This window comes from Betta splendens, chromosome 24, assembly GCF_900634795.4.
Source record: "Betta splendens chromosome 24, fBetSpl5.4, whole genome shotgun sequence".
In the NCBI taxonomy this organism is placed as follows: domain Eukaryota; kingdom Metazoa; phylum Chordata; class Actinopteri; order Anabantiformes; family Osphronemidae; genus Betta; species Betta splendens.
Window position 1 is genome coordinate 1,624,292 of NC_040901.2, and position 10,906 is coordinate 1,635,197.

Genomic DNA, 10,906 nt, shown 5'->3' on the forward strand with positions numbered 1-10,906 from the left:
GAGGGTTCTGCGCAGTATCCTTGCTGTTCCTAGGACTGCACTTTTCTGGACTGAGATTTCGGATGTTTTTCCAGGGATCTGTTGTAGCCACTCCTCCAGTTTGGGGGTCACTGCCCCCAGTGCTCCGATCACCACAGGCACCACTGTGGCCTTCACCTTCCAAGCCTTCTCCAGTTCTTCTCTGAGCCCTTGGTATTTCTCTAGTTTCTCATGTTCCTTTTTCCTGATGTTGCCATCGCTTGGTATTGCCACATCCACCACTACGGCTTTCCTCTGCTCTTTATCCACCACCACAATGTCTGGTTGGTTCGCCATTACCATTCTGTCAGTCTGGATCTGGAAGTCCCACAGGATCTTGGCTTGCACGTTCTCTACCACCTTGGGAGGTGTTTCCCACTTTGACCTTGGGGTTTCCAGTCCATACTCCGCGCAGATGTTCCTGTATACTATGCCAGCCACTTGGTTATGGCGTTCCATGTATGCTTTGCCTGCCAGCATCTTACACCCTGCAGTTATGTGCTGGACCGTCTCTGGGGCCTCTTTGCACAGTCTACACCTTGGGTCTTGTCTGGTGTGGTAGATCTGGGCCTCTATGGCTCTGGTGCTCAGGGCCTGCTCCTGTGCAGCCAGGATGAGTGCCTCTGTGATGTCCTTCAGCCCAGCCCTTTCAAGCCATTGGTAGGATTTGTTGAGATCAGCCACTTCAGTTATGTTCCGGTGGTACATCCCGTGCAAGGGCTTGTCCTCCCATGATGGTCCCTCTTCCAGCATCTCATCCTCTGTTCTCCACTGCCTGAGACATTCACTCAGCACGTCATCTGTCGGGGCCTTATCCTTGATGTACTTATGGATCTTGGATGTTTCATCCTGGATAGTGGCTCTCACGCTCACTAGTCCTCGGCCTCCTTCCTTGCGGCTAGCGTACAGTCTCAGGGTGCTGGATTTGGGGTGGTATCCTTACCAATGCCCTTCTGTGCTTCGCTCATGTATTGACTCATGTGCCCACTTATCTTAGCTGCGATGATGCCTGACATGAGCTTCCATGTTGTGGAGAGACAGGTTATTGGCCGGTAGTTGGATGGGACTGTGCCCTTTGAGGGATCCTTCATTATCAGGATCGTTCGCCCTTCGGTTAGCCATTCAGGGTGAGTCCCATCCCTTAGCAGCTGGTTCATTTGTGCTGCCAGGCGCTCATGGATTGCAGTGAGCTTCTTTAGCCAGTAGGCGTGGATCATGTCAGGGCCAGGTGCTGTCCAGTTTTTCATACCTGAGACTCTTTGTTGGATGTCTGCCACTGTGATAGTCACTGGATTCTGTTCAGGGAGGTTGCTGTGGTCTTCCCTCAGATCCACCAGCCACTGTGCATCACTGTTGTGTGATGCCTCCCTTTCCCATATACCCTTCCAGTAATGTTCAGTTTCCAGCCTTGGTGGGTCTGCTCTGTTGTTATTACCCTGCCATTGAGAGTACACTTTCGCAGGTTGTGTTGCGAACAGCCGGTTTATTCGTCTGGCTTCGTTATCTCTGGTGTATCTCTTTAGGCGGCTGGCCAAGGCTTGTAGCCTTTGCTTGGCAGTTTCTAGTGCTTCAGGTATGGGCATCTGGCTGTACCTCTTGGGCATCGGTCTTTTCATTGCACCTCTCTGGGCCTCTGTCATTTGGCTCACTTCCCTCCGAGCTGCCTTGATTTTTGCCTCCAACCTTCGTTTCCATGGTGGGTATTGTTTCTCATGGCTCCCATGGTTGCTCTTATAGCCAAGCACCTCTAGGATCACTGATGCTGAAGCGTATATCAGCTCATTGGTTTCTGTGATTGTTGTGGTAGGGATCGCTCTCAATGCTGCATTCACATCTTCCATGAGACTTTCTGATGGTACTTCACTTAGCCGTTGTAGTGGGGTTCGGGGTTGCCTGTTTAATCTCGCCATGATCTTATCTTTCAGGTCAGTTGCTGCCTCGCTCAGCGTATCTGTGCTTACTAGGGCTTCGTACCCAATTTCCGGTTGGGGAGATGGTGAAACCTCCCCTCTGACCTGGCGTCCTGGCTCCCCCTTGCCGTAGCATTTGTGTTGTATCTCTGTCTGTATCTATCTGTCAATCTCAAGTTGTAATAGCAGTTGCCGTTTGTGGATGTTGGAACACTGAGCTACTAGTTGCTTCGCCGTCAGCCTTGAATGTGGGTTTCTTCGTTCCCATTCACCGCACATTCTTTGCATGTAGCCCCTCTGACTAGGGTTACTTGAGTAGTAGCATTCCAACAGAGCCTTGTTCTCAGCCATTTCTTTCTTGTTCCAGTAGCCCACTTCTCGCCAAGGTGCTCTGGTTCCCCATACTGCAGCTATATATATATATATATATATATATATATATATATATATATATATATATAAAGAAATAACAAGTAACAAGTCAATAAGCTAAATCATTGTTTCAAAAACCTCCAAAAGTGGGAAACAGGCAGTTGGCCTCATCTCTGTACATAAACCCATCTATAATCAGCTCATGATGTATGTTTATGTAAAATTGTGATATCTCTCAGGTGTAAAACAAAACTATTTATTTTTATATGATTTGTGGTATTATTTGTCAGAGCTGTATTCTTAATGACCAAGTGTTAAACCTGTAAATTTTAATTCTATGTAATGCATTTGTACACTTTTTTTAGCGTATTGTAGCAGTCCAGGGGCTTAGACCCGCCTTAAGCAGCTGAGGCTCATGGAAAAAATAACGGTTCCTGTGTTCTTAAAATTAGAGTTAAAGACAGGAGTTGATTAGTGTTATTAGTTTAGTGGAATTTAATTAGTGAAGTGTTTATAATGTGTATAATGTTTTGTGAGCTGCACCCGAAGCTTGGCGTTCCTTCCTTTTGATAACAAGACACGATGATGCTGAAGTGAGAATTTAAACAGTCTGCTTCACGGCGAGATAAGGTGGCACAAACAATTCTATTGGTGCAGAGAGACATTCCACCAGAGCCAGAGAAAGGGGTTAAAAGGCAGAAACAACTTGAGGTTTGTGGGCTCTTTGCATCACACCTTCGTGGTGTATGCACTGATCTCCCCAGCTGGTTTTTGATTTGTTGATATGCACGATCAACATCCATGTTTTTGGATTTGCTTTCGCCATTATTTTTATTTTTCTTTAATTTTATAAAAGGATTTTTTATGGGAAATTTCCACCACAATGTTCTCAACATGCTTAGCTGTAGCATAGGAATTAGCTGCAGTAGTTTTAGCCACTTTGCTCCCTACCTGTGTGTTACATGCCCATCTGGAGCAAACACTACCAGCTTCCACCAAACTTTACTTTCTCTGTCTGTGTGAACTCAATTAATGTTCGAAGCACATAATAAAATTCTGCTGTTTAAGAATTTTTTGTTTTTTTTTTTGTTTTAGTGTTTTGTCAACAATGTCAGTGTTGCATTTTGTAATATATCATACTGTAGATAGACAGACAGATAGACAATATTGATATATATATGTAGGTAAACAACAGGTATTGTCACAAATACATGAAAAATAAAATATACTATGTTAGAATAATGACAATTTAGTAAATATTTTAGTAAATATTTTGTAACACGAAAAAATGAGTTAAACATTACTCAATATATCATATCGACGGCTCATTTGACCGCAGTGACAAACAACAACCACACCCTGAACAACTGCGGTCAAGTGAGCCGTCGTTCGTTCATCCGTCGTTCAGCCAGCCGCGCTTCAGAAACGTCTTGCGCCCGTATTACGCGCTTTACAGCAGAGAACAAAACACGCTCGTCGCGACTTCCTCTTTTCATAGCGACACGTCTGGTCTGTTCAAAATATTGAAAAATACGAAACAAAATATTGCATATATAGAAAAACTGTCGCCTAATGAAGATCTGTATACTTTTACTGTAAAATTAAGCATTTATTATTATTTAAAACTACCATGTCATACTGTGAAACTTTTATAATTAATAACTTAACTTTGGTGCATAGTTCCAGGCTCAGACCACTTTCCCCTTGTTCTACTAGATGTGTACTATTACCCCACAAAGATCTGTATATTTTTACTGTATAGTTTATGATTTATTAGTACTTGAAAGTACTATGTCATACTGTAACTGTATGGGCCGTATAGTCAACTTTAATCGTTATTAACTAGACTTTGGTGCATAGTTCCAGGCCCAGACCACTTTCCCCTTGTTCTACTAGAGGTGTACTATTACCCCACAAAGATTCATGTATTTTTACTGTATAGTTTATGATTTATTAGTATTCAAAACTACCATGTCATACTGTAACTGTATGGGCCGTATAGTCAACTTTAATCGTTAATAACTAGACTTTGGTGCATAGTTCCAGGCCCAGACCACTTTCCCCTTGTTCTACTAGATATGTACTATCATCACACAAAGATTTGTGTATTTTTACTGTATAGTTTTGGATTTATTAGTACTTGAAAGTACTATGTCATACTGTAATACAGTCAACTTTGATCATTAATAACTTGACTTTGGTGCATAGTTCCAGGCTCAGACCACTTTCCCCTTGTTCTACTAGAGGTGTACTATTACCCCACAAAGATTCATGTATTTTTACTGTATAGTTTATGATTTATTAGTATTCAAAACTACCATGTCATACTGTAAACTGTATGGGCCGTATAGTCAACTTTAATCGTTAATAACTAGACTTTGGTGCATAGTTCCAGGCCCAGACCACTTTCCCCTTGTTCTACTAGATATGTACTATCATCACACAAAGATTTGTGTATTTTTACTGTATAGTTTTGGATTTATTAGTACTTGAAAGTACTATGTCATACTGTAATACAGTCAACTTTGATCATTAATAACTTGACTTTGGTGCATAGTTCCAGGCTCAGACCACTTTCCCCTTGTTCTACTAGAGGTGTACTATTACCCCACAAAGATCTGTATATTTTTACTGTATAGTTTAGGATTTATTAGTATTCAAAACTACCATGTCATACTGTAACTGTATGGGCCGTATAGTCAACTTTAATCGTTATTAACTAGACTTTGGTGCATAGTTCCAGGCCCAGACCACTTTCCCTTGTTCTACTAGATGTGTACTATCATCACACAAAGATTCGTGTATTTTTACTGTATAGTTTATGATTTATTAGTACTTGAAAGTACTATGTCATACTGTAATACAGTCAACTTTGATCATTAATAACTTGACTTTGGTGCATAGTTCCAGGCTCAGACCACTTTCCCCTTGTTCTACTAGATGTGTACTATCATCACAGAAAGATTCGTGTATTTTTACTGTATAGTTTTGGATTTATTAGTACTTGAAAGTACTATGTCATACTGTAATACAGTCAACTTTGATCATTAATAACTTGACTTTGGTGCATAGTTCCAGGCTCAGACCACTTTCCCCTTGTTCTACTAGATGTGTACTATCATCACAGAAAGATTCGTGTATTTTTACTGTATAGTTTTGGATTTATTAGTACTTGAAAGTACTATGTCATACTGTAATACAGTCAACTTTGATCATTAATAACTTGACTTTGGTGCATAGTTCCAGGCCCAGACCACTTTCCCCTTGTTCTACTAGATGTGTACTCTCATCACACAAAGATTCGTGTATTTTTACTGTATAGTTTTGGATTTATTAGTACTTGAAAGTACTATGTCATACTGTAATACAGTCAACTTTGATCATTAACCCTCACGCAGCCTTCGAGGGGGTCAGTCTGACCCCACGAGACAAACTATGAAACTTTTGATTCTTTTTACGTTTTTGGCCACAAGGCACCTACGCGTCGCAGGATCCGCTGCGGCTCGGTCACCGCTCCCTTCTTCTTCGTCACAGGCCCGTCCCGCATCCTCCCGGGGTCCGGCGCGACCCCGGCCCACGGAACCTTCCCGTCAGGCGTCCTGCCGGGGTCCGGCGCGACCCCAGCTCCCTGTACCTCCCCGTCAGGTGTCCTCCCGGGGTCAGGCGCGACCCCAGCCCCATGTACCTCCCCGTCCCGCATCCTCCCGGGGTCAGGCGCGACCCCAGCTCCCTGTACCTCCCCGTCAGGCGTCCTCCCGGGGTCCGGCGCGACCCCGGCCCCATGTACCTCCCCGTCCCTCATCCTGCCGTGGTCCGGCGCGACCCCGGCCCCCTGTACCTCCCCGTCAGGCGTTCTCCCGGGGTCAGGCGCGACCCCGGCCCCATGTACCTCCCCGTCCCGCGTCCTCCCGGGGTCAGGCGCGACCCCAGCTCCCTGTACCTCCCCGTCAGGCGTCCTCCCGGGGTCAGGCGCGACCCCGGCCCCATGTACCTCCCCGTCCCGCGTCCTCCCGGGGTCAGGCGCGACCCCAGCTCCCTGTACCTCCCCGTCAGCCGTCCTCCCGGGGTCCGGCGCGACCCCGGCCCACGGAACCTCCCTCGTCAGGCGTCCTGCCGGGGTCCGGCGCGACCCCAGCCCCACGTAACCTCCCCGTCCCGCGTCCTCCCGGGGTCAGGCGCGACCCCGGCCCCATGTACCTCCCCGTCCCGCGTCCTCCCGGGGTCAGGCGCGACCCCGGCCCCCTGTACCTCCCGGTTCTCAGAGTAATGGCTGTCTACAAGAAGACGGTAAGAAAAGCGTTTCAGTGAAATAATACCTTCTGTTTTAAAATGTTTGTTAAAAGAAAACGAGAGAGAGAGAGAGAGAGAGAGATGCTTTGGCTTTTTGGTTTTTCCTTTTCAGCTGCAGACCATCGCAGTCATTTGATCAGAGCGGAGGGCAGCCAAAGGCCTCAGTATCTTGAGGATTACAACAAAAAAAGGCACAGTGTGACTGTTCCCTATGAGCCGCCCCAGGTATCACTGCCTCTCACTTCTGACCTTTCCCCTAACGTAGCAATTAAATGTTATCATTCTGTTGTGCCTCTCGTTCCGCTTTCACGGTTTGTCATCCCTGAAATTACCCGTGCACTAAACGACTACTATCCTGCATGTGTTTCAGCCGGGCTCAGAGATCACCACAATCCTGTTCAACTTCATGTGCAACAGCTCCTGCATGGGAGGCATGAACCGCGGACCCATCCTCACCATCCTGACCCTTGAGACTTCAGAGTACGTATGGTTTCATCTACCAGGATTGGTGTGAGCTGAAATGTATTTGCTGGATAAAGAGTAGTGTTACATGGAAACCGAGGGTCGACGTGGTGTAACTTGATCTCCTGCTTTATGCTATTTGCCTGTTTTATGTTTATTTTGTTTCTAAATGTAACTTGAAGTTGAAGTTGTGCATCACTGTTATCCCACCTCAAAGATAGCTTTTGCACCCTTAGTAAATGTTTTTCTACTGTCTTTTAGCGGACAACTTTTGGGCCGAAGATGCTTCGAGGTGCGTGTCTGCGCGTGTCCCGGCAGGGATCGTAAAACAGAGGAGGCAAATAGTGCCAAACTGCAGACAGGGGCCAAACAAGTGAAGAAAAGAAGTATGTGTTTGTTTATTAATGCTGGGTTTGTCTTTGAACCTTGGCTGTCTTCTATCTTACGGATCACGTTTTGCTTTTCTAGAAAGTGCCCCAGCAACAGATCCTGATATGTGCAAAAGGAAGTCTGGCTCAAGCACAGACGAGGAGGAAGTATTTATGTTGCCAGTTAGTACACACACAAAGTATTTAAAAAAATCTAGTGTTGTCACAGAATTGCAGCTCTCAATTTAAATCCTTTTTTTTTTCTGCAGGTTAAAGGCCGTGAGCGCTATAACATGTTAAAAAAGATAAATGATGCATTAGAACTGGCTGAAAAAGAGGCGTAAGTATCTTTAAACTACAACACACACACACACACACACACACACACACACACACACACACACACCGAAACTGTGATCGGATGTCACTTTGATAAACATTAGCTGCTACGGAACAGCTGCATGAAACTTTCAGCATTGCATAGCTGTAGCGTTAAATACTTTTCCCTTAAACCAGACGTGTCCCATCTCTGTTCTGCATGGTCACTGTTTGTTTCCTCTCTCCACAGTAAAAACAAAACTGGGCTTCTAAGGAACTGCTGCCGTCCAGTGGAAAGCGCGTCTTGCAAACAGCAGAACGAAGCGACAGCGACTAGTTGCAATCTGCCTTCTTTTAACCGCCATGTACGAGTACGAACATCTACGATCATGACTATGAATCATTGTTTACCTCCCTTTGATGTTTCTACATTAATTCCTGCCATCAGTCTGAGGGCATACGTTGAGCAGTAACGTATTAACGATTCAGTGGGCCTTTACTATTTTTAACTACAAAGCCCTTTAAATAGTTTTTTTTTATCTCCTGCAGGTTATGTTCAGTGTTGCTTCCTGGCCAACATCCCTCAGCAGGAGGCTGCACGATCATCGAGTTCAGATGAACTGCGCGACCCCAGCCCCCCTGTACCTCCCCGTCCCTCGTCCTGCCGGGGTCCGGCGCGACCCCAGCCCACGGAACTTCCCCGTCCCTCGTCCTGCCGGGGTCCGGCGCGACCCCTGCCCACGGAACCTCCCCGTCCCTCGTCCTGCCGGGGTCCGGCGCGACCCCAGCCCCCTGTACCTCCCCGTCCCGCATCCTCCCGGGGTCAGGCGCTACCCCAGCCCCCTGTACCTACCCGTCAGGCGTCTTGCCGGGGTCCGGCGCGACCCCATTTTTTTTGTTTTTTATTTTTCCTTCTCCTTTCCTCCCCTTTACCTCCACCCGTGCCACAGGCCCACTGATGATGAACATGATGATGATGACGACGAACATGATGATGATGATGATGATGATGATGATGATGATGATGCAAGCAGACAGCTGCGTGCAAGGGCTGACCATTTTAAACGAAAAATAAAACAGACCAAACAGGCAAAAACATTTGATTAAATGCCAAAAGTTTATTTAATAATATAAAACAGTTATGAAATAAAGGAGTACAAGGCGCATTCCGTACAGTATAATTTAATCGGTACGCGTAAAGCAACAGAGGCAGGCGTAGAAAGAAATTGAATACGGCTCTTTTTTTGTTTTTTTTTTTTAAATCTTCATCAACGGGATTCTCGGCTCATCAAAACTTGACGCGAAGCAACTTTCGCAGCAGCGCCAGCATCAGTATCCCGCAGCGTTGGTTGTGGCTCTCGCTCCGCCGCGAGCCGCACACGACGCAGGGCATATCAAAGCCAAAGCCGACATGGCCTTCCACGGCCTCCATCACCATCAACTCGGGGAACGCCACGTAGCCCCTTCTGTAACGCTCCTTGCCTATCATTGCTTTCCGGAGGCTTTCTTTGCCAGAGAACTTTTTCGCCAGGAAGTCGCACTCCTCCGCTCCGGCAACGTGCACGTGATACACATGCTCTCTCAGCATGTTGTCACCCGCTACGAAACGGGAAAGCCTGACGCCGCACGCATCACACACGTGAGTGTCTACGCTGTCCAGCTCATACGACATGCCCTCACGGCTGCCCAGCTCCCTGAACAGGTTGTCCGCAGTGCGAGGGCCGACCACGCTCCTCTCGCTCGGCCTTTTCGTGTACAGCAGAGGCTTGTGCCCGTAGTCGTCGTCCAGCTGGGTGTCGGTCAGGTACGCCGTGAATCTCTTGCAAACTTCTTTGCATCTGTCGCGGTGTCGTCTCCCCGCGCCGGCACAGATGACGCATCGCGTTACGTTTAGCAGGTTACATTTGCCACCGCTGGCAAATAAGAGGGCGTCCGGAAACGCCACCATGCCGTGGGCGAACCTGAGTTCGCCCAGGTCCAAGGCCAATTGATCCGGTGGCAGGTGGCGGTGTCTGTAATGAGCCTTGACGCGAGCACACCGTCCGTTGCTGGCCAGGATGTGTTTGTCCAACAAGTCCCTCAAGGCACCCTCAGAGGCCAGAGCGTTCCCACACAAACAGTCGCACTCCAGACCTCCGCCTAGGCCTCCTTCCGGGTCTGGGAATCCGCTATGATCCAACGGGCACGGGGTTCCCTCTTCTTCTACGCGAAGGCGCAGACAGTCTGTGGTCCGCTCGAGCCGCGGCTCGAACACCGCGCAGCCGTCGGTTTGCAGGTCACCTTCTTCTTGAGAGGCCATAGCGTTGGAACCTTTCGACGAGACTGTGGATAAACGCTCGTTCCAAGCTTGTCAGGTGAAGTGGTACTGCGACGTATTCTCTCTGCGACTTTTAAGGTTTGCCGCACCCCCCCCCCCCCCCGCAAACAGGCACCCAACCCAAAATCTGAACCGGCGAGGCATCCTCCAACCGGCTCATCGTCATCTCACCGCCAGACAACTCCTCCTTAACCGTCCTCCACTTTGTCCAACGTGGAAAAAGTCCTCCGACCGGGGCAATTTATTCCCACCAGGAGGATCCTCCAACTCGGAAAAATCCTGGGAAATCGAGGGAAAACTTGTGTAAACTTGTGTAAAAATTGGAAATGAGGCGGCGACTGGTCAATGGGTTCCGCCGCAGCGCTCCTCACATTGAGACTGGTGGAATAGCGTTGACACAATAGCGCAGGCCTCAGTGCCCGCAGCAGCCACGCTCCCCATACATGTAAAATAAAAAAGAAAAAAATTGATTTCACCACCCACCCGTCCCGCGTCCTCCCGGGGTCTGACGCGACCCCACGCTCGCACACACACACACACATTATTTGAATATTATCATATTATGAGGGAGAAAATAAAGACCAAATAAGCAAAACTTTTGATTAAATACTAAATATTTATTAAATATAAAACAGTAATCAAAGAAAGGGGTACACAATGCATTCATATGCACTCATATTCATATTCATATTAAAATCTCAGAGAGACCGAAATCATCTCACCACCAGAGAACTCGGGAACCGTTCTCCACTTTATCCAACGTGAAAAATCCTCCAACGTGGCAGGTTATCCCACCGGAGGGATTCCTCCAACGCGGTGAAGAGTCCTCCAACTTGGAAACTCGGTGTTTG

General features: G+C 47.2%; 3 protein-coding genes across 5 annotated transcripts in view; all 3 read left to right on the plus strand.

The window, feature by feature from the left end:
- LOC114850884 (NACHT, LRR and PYD domains-containing protein 12-like) overlaps positions 1–10,906 on the plus strand; it is a 369,265-nt gene that overhangs the window by 234,921 nt on the left and 123,438 nt on the right.
- Positions 1–10,906, plus strand: part of LOC129603679 (uncharacterized) — a 258,884-nt gene that overhangs the window by 96,222 nt on the left and 151,756 nt on the right. The window lies entirely within an intron of this gene.
- On the plus strand, positions 6,453–8,902 carry LOC129603678 (uncharacterized). Of its 3 annotated transcripts, XM_055506270.1 has the most exons (8): positions 6,453–6,587; positions 6,703–6,815; positions 6,961–7,070; positions 7,314–7,438; positions 7,521–7,603; positions 7,690–7,760; positions 7,989–8,109; positions 8,288–8,902. In XM_055506270.1, exons 3-8 carry the CDS (start codon positions 6,997–6,999, stop codon positions 8,843–8,845), a joined length of 1,032 nt encoding a protein of 343 aa, XP_055362245.1. In that variant the 5' UTR covers positions 6,453–6,587; positions 6,703–6,815; positions 6,961–6,996; the 3' UTR covers positions 8,846–8,902. The 3 variants fall into 3 exon arrangements, with proteins under 3 accessions (XP_055362245.1, XP_055362243.1, XP_055362244.1); XM_055506268.1 differs by having other exon boundaries at positions 6,482–6,815; XM_055506269.1 differs by having other exon boundaries at positions 6,484–6,815; positions 7,989–8,103.